The 24,703-nt window shown below is 32.0% G+C and overlaps 3 protein-coding genes across 5 annotated transcripts; 1 reads left to right on the forward strand and 2 right to left on the reverse strand.

Annotated features, from left to right (window-relative positions):
• Positions 1 to 7,805: 7,805 nt before the first annotated feature.
• On the reverse strand, positions 7,806 to 13,693 carry LOC122519446 (peroxisome biogenesis factor 1). Its single transcript, XM_043638867.1, has 15 exons — positions 13,604 to 13,693; positions 13,094 to 13,309; positions 12,877 to 12,991; positions 11,816 to 12,791; positions 11,529 to 11,743; positions 11,256 to 11,415; positions 10,848 to 11,010; positions 10,574 to 10,733; positions 10,166 to 10,488; positions 10,028 to 10,092; positions 9,884 to 9,943; positions 9,633 to 9,819; positions 9,382 to 9,555; positions 8,012 to 8,124; positions 7,806 to 7,943 (listed from the first exon to the last, which is right to left on the reverse strand). The coding sequence occupies exons 1-15, from the start codon at positions 13,691 to 13,693 to the stop codon at positions 7,871 to 7,873; spliced, it is 3,090 nt and encodes a 1,029-aa protein (XP_043494802.1). The 3' UTR covers positions 7,806 to 7,870.
• Positions 13,588 to 17,924, forward strand: LOC122519158 (G2/mitotic-specific cyclin-B3). 2 transcript variants are annotated; one of them, XM_043638454.1, is made up of 7 exons: positions 13,588 to 13,858; positions 15,522 to 15,782; positions 15,860 to 16,195; positions 16,330 to 16,803; positions 16,924 to 17,079; positions 17,164 to 17,444; positions 17,575 to 17,924. In XM_043638454.1, exons 2-7 carry the CDS (start codon positions 15,564 to 15,566, stop codon positions 17,624 to 17,626), a joined length of 1,518 nt encoding a protein of 505 aa, XP_043494389.1. In that variant the 5' UTR covers positions 13,588 to 13,858; positions 15,522 to 15,563; the 3' UTR covers positions 17,627 to 17,924. The 2 variants fall into 2 exon arrangements, with proteins under 2 accessions (XP_043494389.1, XP_043494387.1); XM_043638452.1 differs by lacking the exon at positions 13,588 to 13,858 and adding an exon at positions 14,873 to 15,038.
• Positions 17,925 to 19,927: 2,003 nt separating this feature from the next.
• On the reverse strand, positions 19,928 to 24,550 carry LOC122519161 (run domain Beclin-1-interacting and cysteine-rich domain-containing protein). Of its 2 annotated transcripts, XM_043638456.1 has the most exons (8): positions 23,952 to 24,550; positions 23,667 to 23,818; positions 23,418 to 23,601; positions 21,749 to 23,331; positions 21,488 to 21,670; positions 21,230 to 21,412; positions 20,986 to 21,139; positions 19,928 to 20,847 (listed from the first exon to the last, which is right to left on the reverse strand). In XM_043638456.1, exons 1-8 carry the CDS (start codon positions 24,129 to 24,131, stop codon positions 20,647 to 20,649), a joined length of 2,820 nt encoding a protein of 939 aa, XP_043494391.1. In that variant the 5' UTR covers positions 24,132 to 24,550; the 3' UTR covers positions 19,928 to 20,646. The 2 variants fall into 2 exon arrangements, with proteins under 2 accessions (XP_043494391.1, XP_043494392.1); XM_043638457.1 differs by lacking the exon at positions 23,952 to 24,550 and having other exon boundaries at positions 23,418 to 23,549; positions 23,667 to 23,775.
• Between the last annotated feature and the right edge of the window lie 153 nt (positions 24,551 to 24,703).

Genomic DNA, 24,703 nt, shown 5'->3' on the forward strand with positions numbered 1-24,703 from the left:
AATGCCCCGACACCTTTTCTCGCAAGGATTGGAAACAAAATGTCGTAAAATATCGGAACGATGAACGCTGGTAACGTCATCTCCCTCTCTCTTTTTTCCTCCCTTTTTTTTTACTCCTTCTTCCTTTTTTCCCTCTCTCTCTCTCTCTCTCTCTTTCCCACCCTTAACTCGATGACCGAAGTACCACCACCTCTAGGACGGATATAAAATCGAGTATAGTGGAAGGGTAAGGAAGAGTGGGGTAAGCGAGACGGTAAATATAAATAAAAATGGAAAGCCGGCCATAATGGCCGGTAGAAAAGCATGACGCATACCCCAATCCATGGCTGTTTCAAATTGATATTTCGAAAGTGCTAGCAAAATCTTCGTACGATCCAAAGTATCGTTTCGTACTCCTTTTCTCTTTCTTTCTTTCTCTTTTCCATCATTCGCTTACCCCCTTTTTCACATTTTTCTCATTCCTATTTTCTTTCTTTCTTTATTTCCTTCTTTCTTTCTTTAGATGTCATCGTGATTCCTACGTCAAAATTGATTTTATTTCCTCTCGTCGATTCTCAACAGCAATCCGAACTTATCGCAAACCGGATAGTCAATTTCTTTACTACAGCTGGAAAAATTCAGCCGCAGTTCTCGAAGAAATGAAAAGAAAGAAAGAAAGAAAGAAAAGAGAAAAATAACACGAAAGAAAACTAGATCTCGATATAATGCTTAATAAATGCCAAAATAAATTGTAGAAAATTCGATACTCGTAAGGATCAGTAGTTATATGCAGTTACATTTACATCGTGAAATTTCACGATTATCGTATCGTTAAACGAGTATCTCTCTATTTGCTCTATAAGTATATTTAGGTATAGATAGGTATGACATTTCATATATAAACGATCGAAAGGAATTGACAAACACGCAAAAATCGCGTTAAAAAATTCAATTACGATATCATTTTCTTTAACTGGATTATCCAAATGGAAATGATTAACATTGGTTAGCCATCGATTATCAATTCGTCGATCATTTTTATTCTAACAATTATGCGAATAGAATTTGATAAATGGATAAAAATCGTATATACAAATTATTTCCCCGAGAATGACAGGCTCAGAAAAATCCATGCACCGATGAACGTGTAACCGAGTCAAAATATAACGCAACGCTCTTTTTCTATCTTCTATTTTCTTCTTTTTTCCCCATCTATCTCTTATGTTCTCTTTCTCTCTCTCTCTCTCTCTCTCCCTCCTTCTCCTCTTTCTATTTCCAGAGCCAACAAAGGAAGGATTTGTCGCGAGACGAGATTTCACGGCTACCGACGACAAAACCTTACCTCCACTCCCCTTACCACACTCATATTCGTATACTTTGCAAAGCTTTTAGGTTGTTACAAATGCATACACATATGCTTCTACTACTCCGTTCAAATTACGAGCAAGTGATTTCTTCGAAGAACATAAACATATTCTTTTTTTTATTTTGTCAAGTAGAATTCAACGTTTTTCTTTTTTCCTTATTTATTTTAAACAGGAACGGAGGAAAAAGTGATTTCCCTATTATTATTATTATTATTATTATAATGAAAATAAAGATGAAGATAATAAACGAGAATAAGATACACACAAGAAGAATAATGAGAAGAAGGAACAACAAGGTTCAACGAGGAAAACCATTAAGAAATAGAGTAGAAGGAGGAATGGTGGCTATGGTTGAAATGATTCGCGTCAATTAATCTCCCTGTAAACGAGAGCATTTTCATTTTCGCTGATGCCCTACTCCTCGACCTCGGAGAATAATAATCCATCTTAAATAACCCGTAGGCTGAACTCTCTGCGGTAGCTTCCTTGGCTGCTGAGCTACCGAGGTATACCTCTTCCTTCCCACCCCCACCCACCCACCCTTCTCTCTCTCTCTCTGCTAGTACGGCAACTTAGCGAAAGCTAAAGTAATCTCGACGGAAGATTCAATTACTGGCCGTGAGTGCAGCTCGAGATTTAAAAACAGAAATTATGCCCATCGTCAGTCGCATTAGCCAGCGTTCGTTCATTTAGTGCGTCCTCCGTCTTCAAATTTTACAACTACGATAAAGAGGAAGGTAAATGGGATCTTGAAGGGAAAAAAAAAGAAATCGAAATATGTCCTATGTCTCTGATTTGAATGATTGCAAATTTTAATTCATGGTTTAACTGGAATCTGCGTACATACGATTATCGTTTTAATTTATATTTATTTTTCTTTTTAAATAAATCATTTTATCTTCTTATATGATCCATCTTTTTTAAAAATTCAACATTAGGTTATATGATTGAATCTGTTCAGATATAAGTTTGACTATTTCAAAGATAGAAATTCAGATGTGATAGGAATATGAATAAGAGAGTACCTTTTTGATGACCAGCGAGTGAAATTGTTCCTCGATAGATAGAAATGCGTGAAAGTCGACAGACAAGGAAGGGAAACGAACTGCAAGGGCCGCAAAATCGTCAACGGGGAAATGTCCGTGCCTTTGAAGATAGGAACGATAAACCTTTGAAGAGCTTATCCGCACGTCTGCCTTCGAATAGTATTCGTGAGTTGGACGACATACAAGAGAACGAGCCGTATGAACGAATGAGAGACGACGAGCTTCTTCTTTGCTTATGAAAATACGTTGCATTGATGTAATCCTAACTATATCTTTAAATCCACTTTGATCCTCGTCATTCTTGGATTTAATTAGATCGACGATCGAGCAAAAAATACGATTATAACATATTTATATTAATTTCCCAACTAGAATGGAAGAGATTTTTAGGGTTATTTCAAATGATATTGCACAATTGAAAGATGATTAAATCGAAAGTTTCGAAATACGCGACAAAAATTTCATTTTCTCGTAATACCGAGATCATATTATTATATATTTGACCGTCGATGTCCGACCAATTTCATTTATCTTTCTTTCTATTTCTGTGTCTCTCTCTCTCTCTCTCTCTCTCATAGGAGAGATCGGTAGACGACAGAGAATGGCGCCTAAGCGGAGATAGGATATGAGCGAAGCGTGAAGAGACCGTTATTGTGAGCGCTGACGCGCGTCATTTGATCGGGTAGACTGTCGAAAGTGTGAGAGAGAGATGTCAAGTTTGTGTGTGCACCATTTCCCAGCGTGTCCCCTCTGACCCGCGGCTCGAGCTCGCTAACGCTCTGGCAAGTGTTCGCGAGCGGTTCGAAGGGGTGGCCAAGTTGTGCAACCCTAGCCCGCAACGACAACGACTACGACAACGACAACGACAACGATGACGACGACGACGACGACGACGACGACGACGACGACGACGACGACGACTCGCTAGGGTGGAATTCACCCCGCAGGCTGGCCAACCTAATGGAAACAAGAAATTGCGGCAAACAGCGTTACCCACGCTTCGACGCCCCGTAAATATTGCGGGAGGGACCATCACCGACAAGCCAACTCTCTCCTTCCTTCCTTCCTTCCTTCCTTACCCCTCTCTCTGTCTCTCTGTACCTTCTCAAAAGGGATAACTATCAAGACGAGATCAACGTTCATTCGAACGATCAATCGACCCAACTTTTTGTTCCCCATATTTCTCAATCGATTATCAACAATAAGTATTAATATTATTTAAGAGCTTTTTTTTTCTTATCTCGTAATAATTATAAATAAAAATAGAATGAATATAATAATGAGTTAATAAAGTTATGAATTTCGGTTGAAATAGGAAAAAAGCACATCTCACAAAGAAATATTTTGTCGGGACGAACCGTGTATCGTAATTTTTGTTTGTAGATTCTATCGTTTTTACATGTATACCTACGTTTATCTATTTTATTTTTTTTTCTCTTTTTTTCTTGGATAAAAGTCTGACGAAGCCACGGGGAAAAAAGCGGGAGAGTAACGGGAAGCTTGTAAATAGGAGAAAGAGCAAACAAACTTCAGGATGCTCGATTATTCTTCGAAGAATTAGGACGGCATTCAGTTGGGTGAAAATCATGGGCGCATTGTCGCGATTCCTTCGAATGCACGGGCCAATTGCCTCTTTTCCTCTCTTCATCTTCATCTTCTTCTCTCCTCTCATTCTTCCTTCCTTCCTTTCTTTCTTTCTTTCTTTCTTTCTTTCTTTCTTTCTTTCTTCCATCGTCCGCGCGCGTTTTGTCGACGCGTCTCGTTGAAGCAGCAGAGAGCAAAGAGTCGGCATTTTACCGAATGAGACCGAATGAGAGAGTCAAGTTTTCGAATGTCGGGTAATGAGATTAGCTCGAGGAGAAACGGTAATCAGGAATAAAAATGCGTCAACCGGCGGCATTTACGCTAACTAATCTCCTTCAAGAGCTTGCCTCTAACAGAGTTAGCCAAGGCGCTTGCCTTTTCCGACGCCTGGCCGACTTGTTAGCCGGATAATTGGCCATTTTTATGCTAAGTAGTCGCCCGGCTGTTACGGCCGCGTTTTAGTTTCTCTTTATCTCAAGGTTTGCATTTAGAAATGCACGTTTTCCAGCTAAGAAAACGAAATAGGAAGACGGAAACAGGGAGACAGATAAAAAAAAACACACACACATACGTAAACACACACAGAGAGAGAGAGAGAGAGAGAGATAAATAGAAAAAGAAGCAGGAAGTCCCTTTTACCTTTATCTACGAAACGATCGATTCGGCCCTTATCGAACTTTTATTTCCCTTTCCTTTTTGTTTGTTTAACAAGAAAAAATAAAATAAAATAATAAAACCAAACAACAAAAACTATATAATTTATGATGTCATAAAGATAAATCGGTAAAAAAGATAATAAACAATTTTATCAATATATCCGCAACAATTTCGTTTACTACTAAAATATTCGAATAAAAGTTAATAAATCGTAAAGTAACGTATTTGGATAGGAACGTTCATTATTTTCATTATCTCATCGTATTAGCTCGTCGACCATACGATTTTCGTTGAATTTTCAGAGCAGATAACTTCAACGATGACGACGTTGCCAATAGAATTACGTTCGTTTATTGGATCGACTTTCGCATCGTCGGGGCGTCCTTCGGTAAAGAAAGAAAAAGGATAAAAGAAACAAGAGGCAGGGCTTATAACGTCAGAGGGTAAAAAGAGAGTAAGACAGGGAAAGAGAGAGAGAGAGAGAGAATTTAAGGGGTGAATAGGGGTGGGAGGAAGAGAAACAAGGAAGCTCGAAAATCCATCTAGTGATTTCACAGGCAATTATGTCGAAGCGTCCCGGTGCGGCTGAGTTACTCTTATTTAACGCCAATGTGAGCCGAAAGCACGCCTCGCCGAGCTTGCACCGCGATCCCGTTTGCGCAAAATTGTCAATGATAGAATGGCAGATTGAAACGTCACATTGAACGTCTCGCAAACAGGGTTTTCCTTTCTCTCCTCCCTTCGCCCTCCCACACCTCCCCACCCGTTCAACTCCGAACGCGGAAAACTTCGATGCTACCGATTCATCGATTCGTCCACGTCGTTTACTACAACACCGCGATCCCGTTGGCGAGTCATGTTGGTACCACGTGGAAAAATATACGCGAACGAATTTAACGCCTCGTCCGTTTGAAAAATTAGAAATCTCTCGCGAAACGGTCTCCCTTTTTTAGAACGTCAAAGTCGAAAATCGATTCTAATGCGTTTTCCTTTTTTTTATCTTTTTTTATTTTTTTTTTTTTCATATCTAAGGAATCATTTACTATTTCTATTACGTTTGATTTCTATTGATACAACCGAAACCGGCCAAATATCGCGGATCAAACTTATCTAATGTACTTATTGGACAAATTCTAAAGATTTTCCTGGGGAATATACAAAAAAAAAAACAAACGTTTATCGTTTAACTCGAAGAAAACATCTGTTGGATAAACATGCCAATGTCTTAGGTCCGTATATATATTTATATAATCAATATTTTAAATATTTATTTTGTGGAGATTACAATATTTTAGGAGAAGAAAATGTAGATAATAATTCTGTTTTATGGCTAGAGTAAAATATCGAGCTAAAAAATAAATAAGATAGATTTTTCGGCGATAAGCTGAAACTTTGACTATCTCAAAGAAATGGAAAAAAAAAAGAAACAAAAAATTCGGAGAAAAAGTGGAGATAGAAAAATCATAGGATGGCTGCTAACAAATACAAAGAAACATAGTAATATACCACGAAAGAGTATATGACGTAAAGGTCCAAAAGTTTCCGTGATAAATTGCATTCGAAAAGAGAAGTCTTCTCATTCACCTTTCCTTCCCCGCAGCTAACCCTCGACAAAAGTATCGAACGATTCCTCTCTTCGCGGTGGTTGAATCGAATGAAAAGAAAGCAGTGGTAAGAGAACGATAATTCAATTACCAGAGACCTAGATAAATACGCGAACGAACGCGAGCTAGCAGCACCAACTGCGTTTCAACCTTTCCACGTTTTTCCCTCTCGTAGTAGTAGTAGTAGTAGTAGTAGTAGTAGTAGTAATAGTTGTCCGATAGAAATATCGGAGAAGTGAATTTACGCATTTACGGGAATGTATTCTTTACGTTATTATCCTTTTTCCTACTTATTGTCATCCTTCGTTTAGAACACAATAGATTGTCTCCTATTTGAAGGGATACAATAGAATAAAAGAAAAGAAAAAAAAGAAATAATAAAGAGCGAAAGAAATCCAATGGCATTTCATCGAAACGTTTTTCCCCCATTTTATCAAACTAACTCGAGCTATTTCAATAATTATAACGATATTTACAATGTAAACAAAAGTTAAATAAACGTAGCGATATATATAATAGATATCCAAGTTGATAGACTATCTGAAGAACTGACAGTTAACATCATTCTACGAAAGTCTCGGTTATCTTTCCTTTAGATATAAGAAACAACACGGGGCTCGTACGTGCGATCTTTCTAATCCCGAAAGCTTGTAGGCCCTTAAAGGACGAGATTGGAGAAACAGTTTCGGTGGAGAGCTCCGAGCGATACCTTAGACGCGTTACTTAGCCGCTTTACTCGTCTCGGCCAAGAGTAAAGAGCTGGATCTATAATATAAGAGCAAGGGTAGGAGCAAGAGAGAGAATGTGTATGCACTATGTATTTGTGTATGAAAGATAGAGAGGGTGGCAAGAGCCGAAAGCCAGAGGCGGATGTCGCGCCGGGCTAAAGTTAAATTAAATCACGAGCGAAGGCAGCTAATATTGTAGTTTATCTGGCGGGACATTAGCGTCGGTGAAATATGCGCCTCCTTCGCCCGAACTTAAAATCAAGATTTCCTCGAAGTTCAAGCGCGCGCGACTAGGCTCGCGCTAACTCGCTCCCACCTACCCCTCCCTTCCACCCCCTACCAACCCAACCCTCTCTCTCCCTCTCTCTCTCTCTCTCTCTCCTACGTCCTTTCCGTGTTTCCTGCTAAGTCGCGCGTGAAAATACTAATTATTATACTGATTATTAATACGAAAAGTTGGCCGAGCCGCTATACTACTACTCCAACCCGTTTCGCGTTACTACTACCTGCCGTTTAACGTAGTCTTCCAGAGAGGGTTGAGCAACAGAGGATGTGGAAGGAGGAAAAGGAAGAGGAAGGCTCCGCCTTCGCGAGAAACCCAGCCAGCCGGATTATGCTTATATGTATACCTACTCGGTTAAAACGGGGAAAAGACGAGCCCTGGATATCTACCGAACTACTCAAATCTGTCCACCGTTTTGTCGTAATAATATCATACGTTTCTATCGTTACGAATTCTAAACAAGAAACCTTCGAATCTGTCTGAAATTTTGGTATCAATTATTAGTCGATAAATTTATGTTGCATCGGATCAGATAATATTGAAATATTAAACGTTTATTTTATATTTGAACATGTTTTATTGACATGTTCTTAAAGATAAAAAATAATTGCGTTACCTTGCATCACGCTAATGTTGTTTTTTGGTTCTTCAATATGTCCTCGACGAAAGTATCGTTCTTCGAGAATCTCGCATAACTAGAATAATAATTTTTAAATGTTTATTAATATTGAGAAATATTAAATTGTTTATATTAATAACTTACATTCTTAGATATTTGTCTATTTCCTTTGAAGAGAGAGACGGTTTAATTGATTTAGCAGACTCGACTAGATGTTCTTGAGTTACTTTTATATCCGAGGGTTGAATTTTCTCCTCCTATCGTTTAAAAAAAAGAACAAATTTATTAGAAAAAAAGACAATTGTAATATGTTCTTCAACAACTTCGAGTACTACGAGTCTTAATCAAATCTTATATGTACAATATATGTCTATTTCGTTTCTTTCTTAATTACTTACGTAGACCTAGGTGAACGCATTATAAAGCTTATCGGTGTGCAAGGCTACTCTCCAATCGTAACGCGTTTAGGAAACTCGCTCGCTAATTAGACGAACAGTTTGGATAACCGTGTTCTTCCGGTAGGTAAGTACCTTCGTAACTTTGTTTTCTACGAAGGAAGTTAATTAATAATTTCCTCTTACGCGAAATGCCTCTACGGTGTTCTATGCAAACGTCTTCCAAAATGTTACAAACTCATTCTCCTTTATTTCTATTCATTCATTTCGATTCATTTGTTACTTGCGTTTACAATTTCTACGAAAATTACGTATTTATTTTCGAGAACTTTGGAAATTTATTTCTAATGATCCAACGAGATATATTATCGAAGATCGTTATTTAATAATCAAAACCAACCACCATCATTGTTAGAAAAAACTTTCAATGTTTAAACGAGAGATCTTAACAACCATGACTACTTTTCTATCCTACTGAAAGGAAAGGATAGCGTATGGCTCGCTCTCTCTCTTTCCCTCTAAGTCGTGTATCATTATAACGCATAAGATAATAACCCCCTCGACGTTCAGCGAGGCGTAGGCCAAGATGAAGTTGAGCGAGATCGAGGGATGGTCCCGTACTCTCTCACTCTCCTAGCCGTGTGCTAATAAACCTTGCTCTCTACGTTTCTCCTAGGTTATATCGCAATACCTCTCTACAACTAACAACGATGGTGGCACCAATGTTAGTGATAGTGATGGTGGGTGATGGTGGTGGTGGTGATGATGATACGACATAGTAGATACATCCTTCGTTTATATCTTATATGTGCATATATATGTATATACATGTATATACGTGTCTATGTAAAACACAAACCTAACGATATTATCGTCATTACGCACTATCTTACTTCGGAAGTTCCCTACAAATGATTCTTCGCGAATCTCCCTTCATTCACAGAAAATGCTTTTCATTATTGGCGAAATGACTTGAGAAGGATCGTTGGCGAAATGTCTTATTTTCACAGAATACAATGATTTTACAATACTATATCGTTTGAAAATTAAAACTAAACCAACCGGACGTTATATTGAAAAATTATCTATTATTAACATTAATATATTTGTATTATTTACCGGTATGATTTTCACGGCGTCTTCAAACGCAGCCAATTTAGCTTGGGTTATTATCGCGTTCAAATCGGCACCAGTTAATTCATCCGAAATACGTGCGATTTCTTTCAAATCTAATTCCGTTACGTTTATATTCTGAGATTGGCAAAGAACGTGCAGTATCTCTTTTCTTTCCACCTAATAAAATAAACGTAAAAGTTGATGTTAGAACAATGTTGGTATGTCATTGATAAATGTTAGAATATCTTATGTACCTCATTTGGTAATGGACAATATAACGATTTATCCAAACGACCAGGTCTTAAAAGAGCTGGATCTAATAAATCTGGTCTAGACGTGGCTGCCACTATAGCAACGCCTTCTCTGTCTTCTATACCATCAAGCTGGGTCAACAATTGATTCACCACTCTATCCGTTACACCTGTACTATCATGCCCACGTCTGTAGAAAATATTAATCATCAATTTAATACTTTGAATGAATCATTAGATTTCGAATAATTTACCTTGGAGCAAGACTATCGAATTCATCGAAGAAAATAACGCATGGTTTAGCGCGAAGAGCTCTACAAATATTTCATTTTATATTACAAAACATCTAATTAATCTTTTCTTTTTTATTTCATTGTAACATTGTACACACGGCATACCTTTCGAAAATTTTTCTTACAGATTCTTCGCTCACACCAATGTATTTGGATAACAATTCAGGGCCCTAATCGAAACGAATGATAAAAAATAAAATATATATATTTAAATACAATTGTATAATATAACAATTTTCATACCTTAACACTAATTAAATTAACCCCACATTCATTAGCTATAGCTTTGCCTAAAAGAGTCTTTCCTGTACCTGGCATACCATACAACAAGACTCCACTTTGAAGTTTGATCGGAGCATTTTTAAATATTTCTGGATACTTTAATGGCCAATGTAAAATCTCCGTCAAGGATTTCTTAATTTCAACTAATCCTCCGATATCTGACCAAGTGTGATCAGATCCTTTATACAATTGAACACCTTGCAAAGACAATGGTTTATAATTTTTCAAGACATTAGAAATATCGTCTTCTGTGATAACTATCGGTGGTTTGATATCTTCTTTTGCTAATTAGAAACAATCGAATTAGAATATCTTTCGTTGATTGTTGTTTTTAACGTATAATCCGTATAAACGTTTGATATTTATTACCGCAACGTTTCCAAGCTACAAACGTCGCCTTATCTGCCACATCAACGAGATCTTGTACCATCCATCCCTCCGTCTTGTTACCATAGTAATCCCAATTCACGTTGCCAGGCACATACAACTTGTCCTCGAGCATTAATTGCAAAATATCGATTCTATCCGGCTGAGGTGAGACAAATTAACGAACGTATATACTCTAGATCGATGACACAAATTTGCATACGCGAATGATAACACAATGTTTTCTAAAAACCTGTGAATTACAAAATTGATTTACCTTTTCGAGGTTTGGCATTGAAAGAATCGTTCGAAAAAAATTTGATCCTTTGGATGGTCTCATTTTTTTACCAATGTTATTCATGCTAACGCACGTAGCTATGACCGAAACGTAATGCGATTCTTGACATTGCATTACAGTGTTGATGATCATGTCAGTAACCCTACCACATTTTCGTGATAATATAGTACATATATGTTTGTTTAAATACATTTGAATAATTATGACAGTGGCCTAAATCCAAAAAATTCACAAAATTAATTGTAGAATTTATATTATAATGTAAATAATTGTAATACAAAATACAAGATAAAATAAATTTATTGATTTATACTACTGTCATAATTACCAGCACAATTAAGTTTTAATATATCTAGCATAATAGAATTTTTAGCATTTAAAAAATACCTAAATGCATTCACGGAGTCAGGAGTATTATTCTCTTCGTTGTTTGATGATATCATAGTAATGCTTTCGATATTTTCCAAAAATAGTACAGATGGCTGATGATAAATACATTGAGATATCGCGGCACATATGATCTTCTGTAACATTTCTACTTTTCTTCCTAAATGCGAACAAAGAATTTATATTCACCCAATATTTAAATAACTTTATTATCATCATTGAAAAAAATGATAAATGTTTGTAATACTTGTATTGTTAATGTAAAGTTAATACCTTTGAACGATATACAATCGATTAAATGAGTATATACAAAATAAGGTGATTTTTGCAATCTTTTCATTAATATTTTACATAAAGTTGACTTTCCTGAACCAACCTCACCGCATATTAAAATATTTTCTCTATTATACTCGAGATTCGTTGGTGCATTTAATCGTAAACTGAGGTCAAGCGTAATTTGACATTCCGAAAGAATATTTTCTAAATGTCTGTAATATATGATACCAACATTATACTTTTTTATATAAATCATAGATAGATATTATATACTAAGTATATACCTCATAGAAATTTTTTCGTAAGAATCATCCGCTATTTCATATTCCAGTGTTAACAAATCATCCAAAGCTAATTTTGATTTAAGATGAATTGCAATATTTTTAAGCAATTCTTTGTCGAGAAAAGCATGTGTACATTTCTCTGGTAAAAATTTAACGATGCATCGATTACCATCATTAAGTTTAATGGGTGCACAAGAATTTAATAAGACCTTTTGGTGAATAGAATATCTTTCAAAAAAATCTTTGATATTTTGCAAGAACGTTGTTTGAATCATCGGATAAATTTCAATGGTCAAGGGAATTGAATTTTTCTTAACTTCGATCGGTGATAAGACAACTTTTGCACCCATCTTTAAACGCAATCCAATTCTTACGCTCTCAGAAATATAAATATTACTGTGAACGTAATCTAGCTTAAAATGAATTTTATCTATATCATCTGGAAATTTATCCAAAAGGTCCTCCAATATGAAAACTTTCACCGTTAATTCCGAAGATAAACTTGGAATTGATGATTCTATGTTTTTCAAAAAATGTGTACTTTCTGTATTAACGTTTACTTGTTCTTCCGGTACTTTCTTTATTTTATAAATTATACCATCATTCTTATATTGTACTTCTTTCGGTAGGTGAAGTCGTGATACAAAAACGTTGTAAGGAGATCTCAAAATAACGTTGACTGGATTGATACTATCAAACAAGCCTAATTCGGGAAAGAAATGTACTCGATAAACAACTAATTGATTTTGTTCTTGCCGATAATTTTGTAGCAACGCGTAATTTTTATCGAGCTCATTTTTCTTATTATTCCCAGTCTCCGAAAAAGTTGGTATTAATTTTTTTAATCTATTACATAAATTAAATCTATTGTCGTTTGATTCTATTTCTCTTTTTACGGTAGTTCGAATTTCATTAGTCACGTGAACTTCCGTAAATTGTTCCAATTTTCCACAAGGAAAATTCGGTTCAAGCATTTCTGTAATCGATTTCAAATATAGAATATAAAAAAAATATCCCAATAAAAGATTCAATTAATTTTAATGAATGTATAAATCACTTGCCTGTAGTTACAACTATAGTTGAAAATTTCGAGACCCAAATTACTATAGGCTGATTTTGCGCAACTATTTGAATTTTATTTAACAAAGTCGATTGAATTTTATCGACTTGAAGTTCCTATAATAGAATTATAGAAAAGGGTTATTATTCTACGATCATATTGGTAAATATAACGTTAATTATATAATTATTAATTAATCATCGTCGATTAAACTTTACCAATATCTCACGATCTTCATCCGTTCGTGGAACAACTGTTATACTCGTCAAAGTTGACACATCTTTTACAAAAGATACAAAAACTTCATCACCTTCCTCTATATTCAAAGATTTCGCAAATGGCGCAGAAAGACATAAAGCTCTGTCGGTAATTTGTCTCGGACTACATGATAAAAAGTATGTCGCATCCTTGTGCGATACCGCGATTACGTTATTCTGCGATAAATAATAGCAATAATTAGATTAAATAATAATATTTTTAAAAAATCATAAAAAGTATCTTAATGTAAATAATTAATTTAAAAGAAGAATAAAATTATCGACATATGGTATGGTCGATAAAATAACAAAATGTCGAAACAGATGATCCCGCTATCTAGCGAAAAAGATACAAAATATATAATAACAGTAACTCAATCGGTTATATTGTTCCAAATTTATTTCACTTCACACAGGTAGCGTAAAATGATTAGCGTAATAAGAAAACAAATAAAGAAATAAAACACTAACCTTTGTCCCTTGTCTACGTAGCCAGGTGTCCGAAACATACGCGAAACAATTATCGATTTTAATATAACTCACTAAAAATCGTTCTCCCATATTGTCAATGTTCGACACGTGTTACGAAGATACGTTTGTAAACGCATAACAAAATGCGTGACAATACAACAATAGTGTCGAGAAAACAACAGCAGACAATTACATGCTATTTTGCTCTCTCTCGCACTTTGGCGTTCTATGCACAGAAATAAAATTAAATTGCACGTATGTATATAAATATAAATATCTAACAAATTGTAATAAATTGTAATAAGTTACAATCGACGATATTAGTAATTTTTAGGTTAAGAAACTTAACTAATAAACTTTACGTTCCAAATAAGTTATTTCTGTACCCGGTCGGTAACTTTAATGACGTAAGATAAATTTAATGTAAGATCAAAGGTGAATAAGCAGGGTAATTAAACGTAACGAAGAGTTCTATATAAAAACAATGCGTTAGCGAGTCTCGTTATTCATTTGCTTATATCGTTAACATACTACGTTCTAAATGCTTCGAATTATTTTAAATGATGTATATATTTCCAATAGGATGTCAAATTTATGGTTGATATCAACTACTTTTTTTTTATTTGTTTGTTGTACTTCCTTATAATAAGGTCACTAACCTTGAAATGCTACACCAAAATATCATATGAAAGAAAAAATTCTACCCTAAAAAGTACTAAATTCGATTACGAACTATAAATATAATGTTGTAAACAAATTATAAATAACAACTTTGAATTATTACTCTTGAAAATTGAATTTTTTATAAATAAATAGTTTCTTCGTGGTCAGATTCAAAAATGTCTTCAAACGGATTAATTTCACTCTCAATGAAAAGAAAATGTGAAGATAACGTTATTTGAATATTACTTCGCGTGATTTACAAAACTATAATATAATTAATTACATTGTGTATTACGTATAATTACATTATATATAATTTACTAATAATCTTTTTTTATTTTTATCAAAAAAAAGTTATAATAATATTATCAAAGATTCGTTTAAATAAATATATTGAAAACACTAGATTAACGCGTTTAACAAAATTTTATTTAAAAAGTGATAAATTAAAATGACCCTAGATAATTTCTCCTAGCCCTCCAAAAAATAGTAGTTAAAGTTTGTTCAACTTGAAAAAATTTACCCTTTTTCATAGATAGCAGATCGATCGCTAAACTCGCGTTTTTATTGGCTGTCTTAAATTAAGATTGTCCAATCGTAAGATATACGTGTATCAACTGTGATATTTTGAATTGTTTTGAAGCAGCGTCGACCACAGTTGCTCTATAGAACGATTGAACAGCTTAGTAACGTTCTGGTCGCATAGAAATCATATAAATGTGAAAGTTCATACATTTTCAAATATTATATACGTAAATAATTATTTTCTCAGGTAACTTTTATCTATGTATCTTTGGTTTTAATATTATAACCTAAAAGTAACGATATCCATCTAACATTCTAATCGTCGAATGTTTTCTCTGCCCACGATGGTAACTCTTATATTAAACTAAAAGTTTCACAAATTTCTTAACTCTAAATTCTATTTCATTTATAAAATACTCGAATAAAACATGTAATGTCTATGAATTATAAATTTAATACAATATTAATATCCTATCATCTATCACAAATATAATCATATACGTATTCCCGCGTTTTTTGACTTCATTTATTCTTGTAACCGCAGTTTTTTTGGAATAAATTTTTAGAAAGAAAAAGAATGTGGAATCATGATCGACGATATTTGTTTGGTAATTTATTAGACTCAGGATGTTGCAGGCTTATTGCAAATGTAGAAGTTACTTGAAAAATATACGTGTAGTGTATGATTATATGTTTATATTAATCTAAATTTTCGTTTCTTTTTTTGTAGAAATTTATAAACAAATTTCTTAGTTAAATAATAGTAACAAAAATGGTTCCACGCAAATCGGCCCTTGAACAAGCCAAATCAAATGGTTCTGTTATGGCATTAAGAAAAGGAATTTCAACAAGAAGCCAAAATGTAATAGTTAACAATTTACCTGTAAAGCAACCAATAATAAAAAAGGATAATCGAGGTAAAAGAAAAGCAGATGCATCACCGTTGAAAGATAAAACTGTTAAAAGATCTGCATTAGGAAATATTACCAATGTAAGTACTGTTTCGTTTATATTTAACACAAGTATTCTTTTTAAGTGTTAATTTTTATTATTCCTTTATTTATTCAGGCTATTGGAAAGCAATTAGGAACACAACAACCGGAACCAAAGAAAGTAGTTAACAAAATTGCTACTAAAGCCAAACCACATGTTCCAATTAATGCAAATAAGGTTATTGCAGAGAAAATATTTCCAAAACAAGATGTAGTAACAATAACTAAATTAAAGCCAGTACAGCGTGTGCAAGCAATCAAACATGAAGAAGAACATAAAAAAGTTAATAATAAAATAGAACTTAATAGGCCTAGCTTAGATTCCGAAAAATCCGAGAATAGCTCGTTGTATATGAGTGCATTGGAAGAATCAGAAAATAGTATTAAAATATCTGAGAGAGTAAATAACAAGGTAAGTTTATATTAATGTTAATTATATAACTTTCATACGCATATAATAAATTAATTTAATATCATACTCTAGCATTTTTTTATGGCTACATAACTTTATACAAATATATAAGTTTAAAATAAATGTACATTTAGGCTGAAATAAATGAAAAAAATGAGAAGAATAAGAAAAATGAAATAAACGAACAACCAAAAATTGACGATACTACGAAAGATAAAGTAGAAACAGCATATATTACTACAAAAAATTTTGATCCTATACCTGAAAGGATATTACCGGAAGGCGTACAATGGGATTTTGATATAGAAAATTGGTTAGATCCATTTCAAGTATCGCAGTATGCTATGGATATTTTTAATTATTTAAAAGATCGAGAAAGTTTATTCCCTATTGGTGATTATATGGAAAAACAAGTATGCCTTTCACGTTGGATGCGATCACTTTTAGTAGATTGGATGGTTGAGGTGCAAGAATCATTTGAACTCAACCATGAAACTTTATATTTGGCTGTGAAGTTAGTTGACCTCTATTTAACAAAAGTCACAGTTGGCACAGAGACTTTACAACTTCTAGGCGCTTCCAGTCTTTTTATAGCCAGTAAATACGACGTAAGTTAGATAAATCCAAAATCACTAATATTTCTTCTTACATCGTTTTGAAATATAATTACAATATTTTACTCGATATTTGATTATAATTTTTGTACACATAAATGTTTGTGTAATTAGGAAAGGATACCCCCGATGGTTGAAGATTTCTTGTATATATGTGACGGCGCTTATTCGCAAAGAGAACTTATCAAAATGGAAATAAGTGTTTTAAAAGTAATAGATTTTGATTTAGGTATACCTCTTTCTTACAGATTTCTTAGGCGATACGCTAGGGTGTGTATTTTATTTATTTTATTATTAATCTCATAATAATAAAATGAAATATTCATTCTCAATTTTATATCTATATGTATATAGTGTGGAAAAGTATCAATGCCAACATTAACTCTGGCTCGATATATCCTCGAATATTCATTGATGGATTATTCGACCATTAGGTTTAGTGATAGTAAACTGGCAGCGTCCGCTCTTCTACTTGCTCTTCAAATGAAAGATTTAGGTGGATGGACTCCAACTTTAGAATATTATAGTGGTTATAAAGTTGATGAAATACGAAATATTGTCTACGTTTTAAATGAAGGACTACATAGAAAACATAAAGAAGCATTAGTAACAATTCGCAATAAATACAGTCATAAGTAAGTAAACGCTTTGAATATTATAAATATTGTAATTATTATAAAATATGCTAGAACTATATCTGTAAATAAATATCTCCTAAGAAATGAAAAATTTATTAATTAAACTAAAATTTATTTACTTTTTTAGGATATTCTTCGAAGTAGCAAAACTGCCATTAAAAGATACTCTAGATATTTAAATACTTTTAATAAGCATTTAAATGTAGATAGATATTCCTATAATTATTCCAAAACATAAATTTGATTAACTGTTATTAGTTGATCTATGCGTAAGCTAAAATGTTATCGTAATAATCTCACAGGCATCATTGTTCAGATCATAATAAATGATTGAACACAGTTTATATAAGGAATAGGAAAAAAAGATAATATTTCGGTGTAATTTTAATTACTATTGTGAAATGTAAAAATAGTTTATATTGAATGACATAGAAGCTTAGTTAATGCTTTGCATAAAAATTATCTTCTAAAAGTCAATACAAGTAATCTCGTTATGCATCTACCTTTTTTTTTTATTATTATTATTATTTATAGACATCAGTATCCTCTTTATCTCCCTATACCACAATTTGTTTTATAATTTTTTGTTAACAAAAAACATTTATTTTAACGCCACACTTTTGTACTTCCAGGCAATGTTTAGCGCAAAGTATTTTAAAATATGAAAAGATTGAGATATGCATTTATTTATTATTTTTTTTTCTTTTCTGCTGGTATTTTTCTTTTTGTTTTTTTTTTTACAACATTGTATACTCTGTATTGTAACAAGTCATTGAATTGCTATAAACTTACGAATAGATTTTATAGAAATTTATTTCCTACATGATGTTACATCAAACAAAATTTTGCACCTTCTTTAAAGTATATCCGTGTGGCGCATTGTTATGCATTTATACATCTTAGACGTAAGCTGATAAAGAATGTGAATGACGAATATTTATCAAATTTTTCAGTGTTCATACAGAATGAGCCCGTATGATTCTATAGTATTTTAATATATAATGACTGAATTTGATAAATATTATAAATAAGAAAAAAAAACTCGTAGCATGCTTTTACTTTTAGAAGTATTATAAAAGAAAAAAAGGAAAAAAATATTAGTACGTTCGTTGTAAGGCTCAACAAAATGTTGAATCAAATATTTTTACACAACGATATATATATATATAAAAAGTAACAATGAAATAAATTATTATATTCTTCTACTCCTACTTTATTTATATTGAAATATATAATATACCGTCACTTTAAATATAAATTTTGTTTCCAATACATCGATGTTTGTATTCAAATGAATTGATTATATATATAATATTGTGGCGAAGTTTTGCAACCAAGTAATGAAATATTCCAAAGCATAACAAAACATTATTAATTATTATATAAATTGAAAATTGTATTTACACTTATATTCAAACTTCTTATTTTTATATTTATACATATATATAAATATATAGATATATACATATATACGTATATATGTATATATGTATATATGTATATATATATACATATATACATAAAAAAAATAAATAAGTAAACAAATTACTACCACCTGTGATATAAAACATTTCGTAAAAATATCGTAAATTTTCGAGTATTAATTGCATATACTGCAAAATTTCTTATTTTATAACAATATAACTTGCATAATAACAAAATTCAATTTATATTGTGTAGTAGCAATTAATGATTTTTTAAATGTATAAGAAATTCACGTATGCAATTGTACATACTAGCCCTTCATAAATTGGAAACAAATTTTTAAAAGTAAAAGTTGAATTGAGAGATTTGGTAATGTGCAGCCGTGATAAGATTTACTGAAAATTTAGGTGGTGTAAATATATATATTTTATAACTAAATAAGTGTTTATGATTGTATAAGTTTGTATGTCAACCATTATAAATAATAAAACCATATCATTTTGTTATTTTATTGAGTTTATTATAAGGCTAAACAAACATTATGTTAAGTGAAATTGAAAATATAATAATAAATCCTACATAATGTTTGTTTAATTACTTTTTCAATTTAAATTTTGTAATGTTATGCTTTCAATTGATTATTGCTAGATTTTTAATATATACATGATAAATTTTAAATTATATCAGTAACTTACAAACAATGTATATTAAAGGAGTAGTTTTTTTCTTTATAAATGATTTTTATTCTAACATTTTTAATAAATATTTGATAACATACTCTTGAGATAAAAATAGGTTCATCTATGTTGTTGTTGTTGTTACTATCATTATTACTATTATTATTATTTCTTCTGACATGCACAATTAGTATTAGTATTACTTAGACATACGAATAGTATTAGTATTTTTAAACTATAAGCATATCTTATGATACTAAGTAACTAAATACAAGTTTTATCATATTTATCTCTGTATATGTTATCTACAAAATATAGATTTTTAATTAACTTGTATATAATATTTTACTGGAAATACTTTTCTTCTATATGTTAACTTTATATTTTAAATTATTTATTACTCTTAAACATTTTCTTCATTAACTCTTATAACATTTCTTTTTTCTTGTATTGTGGTAACAATTACTAGCAAAAAGATACATCTTTCCTTTTATATATATACAAAATGTATTTATTTAAATAAAAATTATATAATTGAGAAAATTAGTATTGTATATCACAATTTTGTCAGTCTTACCACACCACTTAATGGTATGCATTTAAAATGTTTTCTTAACGTAGAACGTGTGTTTTATTCGCCAGTATATAATTAAGCGCAAATTATTAGTAAAATAATAACTGAAAAATAAAACAGTTCTATCGAAATTAAGATACATTCTAAACGCTAACCATATAATGTATGTCATAGTATTAGATATAGGTATGGATAGTTTTTATAATATTGTTATTAATTATATCCAAGTACCTCACATCGTTAACATTTCTTCGCATTATATTAATACTAAATGAATGGCTAATAATTAAAAGGAACCATAAAATGTTTATATGCTGATGCTGAGATTTGAAAATACTAAATGTTATCGATCATGACTATAGAGAAATAAAACATAGATGAAGAATATATATATATATAAATAAATTATAAATAATAACAAATTTTCATTTACATATAATTTAAAAACTGTCCAAAATCTCTATTATCGTTTACATTCTAATTTAATTGATGTTTCTATAACAGAAGAAATTCTTACCTTTTGTCAAAGTGCTTCCTGTCTCGATACTTTTCTAGCTTGCAAACGGTCGCAACGTTTACATTCTAGTTTATTAAACGTTGCTTTACATTCATTATGGAAACAAGCTCCACAAATTTCACATCGGGTAATTTTGGACAGTTCCCATGGAAATATCACGTCTTTGGAGTAACATACTTCACATACAAATCCTCTTGCTTGACATAACTGAAACAAATTATACAAAATTATATTTAAATAATAATAATAAAATACACACACAACACAAATAAAATAACGTAACTGTGAATACATGCACACAAGCACATATATGTTTGAATAATGTTGAAAAGAAATATTTTATACCTCACAAGCGGTAACATGAGCATTACACACTTCGATCAATTCTTGTAATTGCATGGGTAATATTCCAAGCTTAACGTACATCAGATCTTGTATAGAGTATATATGTGGATCATTTATAATATAATTTGGCTCTTTTTTTAAAATATCTTGAACACTGTTTAAAAATTAAAGTACATATTAAAAATGATTTATCATCAAGTAATTAAAAATATCATTTCAAGTCACAAATAATAAGAAAACATACGTTGCTGCAAATCGGCAAGTATACAAAAAATCTTTGAGGAAAAATAACTTCGTCCGTAGTATTCTTGTTCTTTCTAACTGTTTTATACGTCTGTACAATGAAGCATTTAAATCCTGAATTTGAAACAATGGATCAAGCATCATTTGGTCTAATAATCTGTATGAAAAGTTAGACACAGGATACCTTAAAATAACATAAATGAATTTAACATACTTTAAACACAATACAGAATATATTAAAATAAATATTTTGAAATACCTATTAAAATCCCATTTAGATAATATTTTTCCTGGTATTAGAGCTACTTGATTCGTATGACAGCCAGTACAAAAATATCTACCCAAGTACTCGCAATATCGAAACTTGTTAGCATATTTAACTGCAACTTTCATACCACAACCTGCACATCTATAATTCTGTTTAGCTATTAAAGTTCGTCTCCTGTGAAAATACATTGATGAGATTATTATAACAGATCTAATAATCTAATATTAAAAATATAATTTTAAATGTGCTTACACAGGTGGAGGATGCGGAGTAAATATAATCTGTGGTCTGGGTGGAGCCCATTCTACAGTTCCACGTAATTGAATTGAATCCTCTTTTTCAACTTCATCCGGACTAACAGGCCAACTTTTTGGTAGAGGTAATAATCGTTGTGGAGCATCTTTTTCAGAAACAAGCCATTGCAATTCGCTTGCTCGCGGTAACTGTTTCTCACTAAATCTACTAATAAGCGACAATGCTACACCTTCTGCAGATATAATACTTTCATTTTGCGACAATTCTAAACCTTGTTTAAATTGATGTAAATCAGCATCAGAATATAATGAAGCCATAGATGCAGATATTCCAGAATTGTTCAATTTAGTCATATTCGCATTATCTACTTCTATATCTTCTACATCATCCGTTGAAATACTATCAGATGTAGTATTAGAAGAGGTTGATAAAGGACTCACACTTTGATCGGTAGTTGTTGTATCAGTCTTTCCATCACTGAATAAATCACGATTCCATATTCTTCCTCTACATCGTTCTTCTTGACGTTGGCGTCGTCTAATTCGTATTCTTTGTTTAAGATTATTAATTTCTTCATCGCTATCTTCAACGGTTTCATCCACAAGACACCATTGCCTGTTACATTTGATTTGTTCGATAGCAGCTATCATAGCTTCGGAAATACTAAAATGTGCATTTTCCCTATCTAATTCAGCATTAGCTTTAGAAAATTGTGCCGAAGATAAAAAACTTGTTAAGCTTTGTCCTTCTATAGGCCTCGGAAAAAATCCTGTAGCCATTGGTTGAACACTACTCCCACCATCCTCCATAAAACTTTTCTTTGCCGTTCTAATATCCTTTTGTCCTTCTATTTCAGCTGACCATGAATTAGAAAACTCTGGTGCAGATCTTGGTAAAAAAGCACTTATCTTTTTAAATTTCCGATCTATTTTGATACCATTCGTTCCATGTTTCCTTAAATTTACTCCATCTGTGGTTTCTGATGAAATACAATGTTCTTCAACGACCCCTCTTATCGAATCTTCATAATTTAAAGTACTGGAACTTCCACTAGAAGTATTTAACATTCTTTTATTCTCTTGCGCCATTTTTATTTTATTTCTCATTTTTCTTGTAGGAGTCTTTGGTTTAGTTGCTACCTTTTCGCTTGACGAATTCGTTGATTGTTTAACATCCGAATAATTAATGTGAATTATTTTTGACAACTCAACAGAAGGTGTTTGAATCTTAACAGTTTTGTGCACACATGGATTTTTGGTAGAGTTTAAAACAGTTATTGGAGTTTCCGAAGAACTGTTATGAGAGTCCTCTAATGTCGGAAGACTACTCCAAGTTTTCAAAGAAATATCATAAACTTTATCCTTCTTATTCATATTGTTTTTATTAATATTATCTTGATTATGTTGAGATGCTATGTTTTTAACATTTCTATTTGTGTACGATAACTGACCACTTGTTTGAATATGTAGTTTTCTTTCTCTGAGTATACCTAAAGTCGTAGAACAAAAGTTAGCAGGATAAGATGAGGAACGTTTATGTCTTTTCGGGCTTAAATTAGACGAGACCCAGTTTGGTTGAAACTGCAAAGATTGAAATTTAACACAACTTATTAAAAATAATTATATATGCACAACTAATTCTACATTTAAGTTAGGTAAAAACTTACTAAACATGGATCGATCTCTGTTAAAAGTATTGGTTGGTTCCTTTCTACTGCTCTTAAACATATCAGAGTAGCCTCGGCCAACTTTTCTTGACAAAGGAAAGCCCATGGTTCGAGACAAGAAAGTAAGTGTTCCTTATCGGATAAAAGCCAAGATAGTTTGTGAGATAAACTGTGATTTTCTAAACTATAAACAGATAGTATTGTTTTTATTTCTTAATTATTAGAAACTATATTTATTCGTATCCTTACCTTTTGTACAACCATAACATATCTTTTCGAGAAATGATTTTAGTTGGTAAATTAGAAAAATAATCTTCGCTTTCAGATATTATGGGTGATGACACTAATGACGGTTGAAGCCAATTTAATCCTTGAATAAAAATCCAACAATCTGGCTCACCCTATAAATTTTAATTTTTATCATTACTATAATTTATTTAAAAATAAACATTTAAGTTATCATTTAATAATATACTAATGAAAATATTATACTTTATTTTTTGAACGCAAATTTATGTTACATCTTTTACTTACATTAGAATTAAATATACGAAAGCCATGTTTGAAGATTTGTTCCATTGCATTGTGTAATCTATTTAAACCACCATAAACATTCCATACATTTGCTATACCATCAATGAGTAACCCTTCCACAGTAAATCTGAGGTTCTGTAGAAGTTGCCATTGTTCTTTAACGTGTATATTTTCACACATTTTTCTGATTATACAAAAATATATTACTATGAATAAATTAATTTGTTTATGTATGCATCAAAACAATAACAAAATAGGACAATATTATAGTTCGAATGAGAATATATCTGAAAGCATTATACATAAATGTTGAATAATATTGCTTGCAATAGTACACGTTATCCAATATCTTCATGACGTTTAAATTCTATTCAATTATTTTGTATTCAAGTATTTTCATATTTTAAAGTATTTAAATCAATTTTGCTTTGTAATAATATCAACGGAGATGCAAATATTAATTCATTGTTGTTTACAACATCCATCATCCACGATCACATGCCAATTACTGCTAATTTAAATAAGGTTAGAATAATGTTGTCCTACAAGACCTTCAAGTATCTATCTTATCGCGTGACTATGATGCATCTGCGCAGTCTTTGCCTGTAATTAGGTTAAAATCTTCTAACTACGAGATAGAAAACTATCTACAATTTTCATTTTATATCTACAATGTTAGATGGCGCAGCAAATTATCTGTGTAACTAAATGCATGTGTGTAATAAATTTACTAACACATTTTAAACATTTAG

Source organism: Polistes fuscatus, unplaced genomic scaffold (assembly GCF_010416935.1).
Source record: "Polistes fuscatus isolate 324 unplaced genomic scaffold, CU_Pfus_HIC Scaffold3, whole genome shotgun sequence".
Taxonomy (NCBI): Eukaryota; Metazoa; Arthropoda; class Insecta; order Hymenoptera; family Vespidae; genus Polistes; species Polistes fuscatus.

Bases quoted from the DNA above. Each gene is read 5' to 3' on its own strand.
- LOC122519158 (XM_043638454.1), top strand. From the start codon at position 15,564: ATGGTTCCACGCAAATCGGCCCTTGAACAAGCCAAATCAAATGGTTCT. The intron at 16,804-16,923 runs GTAAGTTAGATA...TTGTGTAATTAG, and splicing joins TTATAGCCAGTAAATACGAC to GAAAGGATACCCCCGATGGT. The intron at 17,080-17,163 runs GTGTGTATTTTA...ATATGTATATAG, and splicing joins TTCTTAGGCGATACGCTAGG to TGTGGAAAAGTATCAATGCC.
- LOC122519161 (XM_043638456.1), bottom strand. From the start codon at position 24,131: ATGTGTGAAAATATACACGTTAAAGAACAATGGCAACTTCTACAGAAC. The intron at 23,602-23,666 runs GTAAGGATACGA...ATCTGTTTATAG, and splicing joins ATGTTATGGTTGTACAAAAG to TTTAGAAAATCACAGTTTAT. The intron at 21,671-21,748 runs GTAAGCACATTT...GTATTTTCACAG, and splicing joins ACTCCGCATCCTCCACCTGT to GAGACGAACTTTAATAGCTA.
- LOC122519446 (XM_043638867.1), bottom strand. From the start codon at position 13,693: ATGGGAGAACGATTTTTAGTGAGTTATATTAAAATCGATAATTGTTTC. The intron at 11,011-11,255 runs GTATTTTTTAAA...AAAATGTGGTAG, and splicing joins GACTCCGTGAATGCATTTAG to GGTTACTGACATGATCATCA. The intron at 9,556-9,632 runs GTACATAAGATA...TTATTTTATTAG, and splicing joins ATTGTCCATTACCAAATGAG to GTGGAAAGAAAAGAGATACT.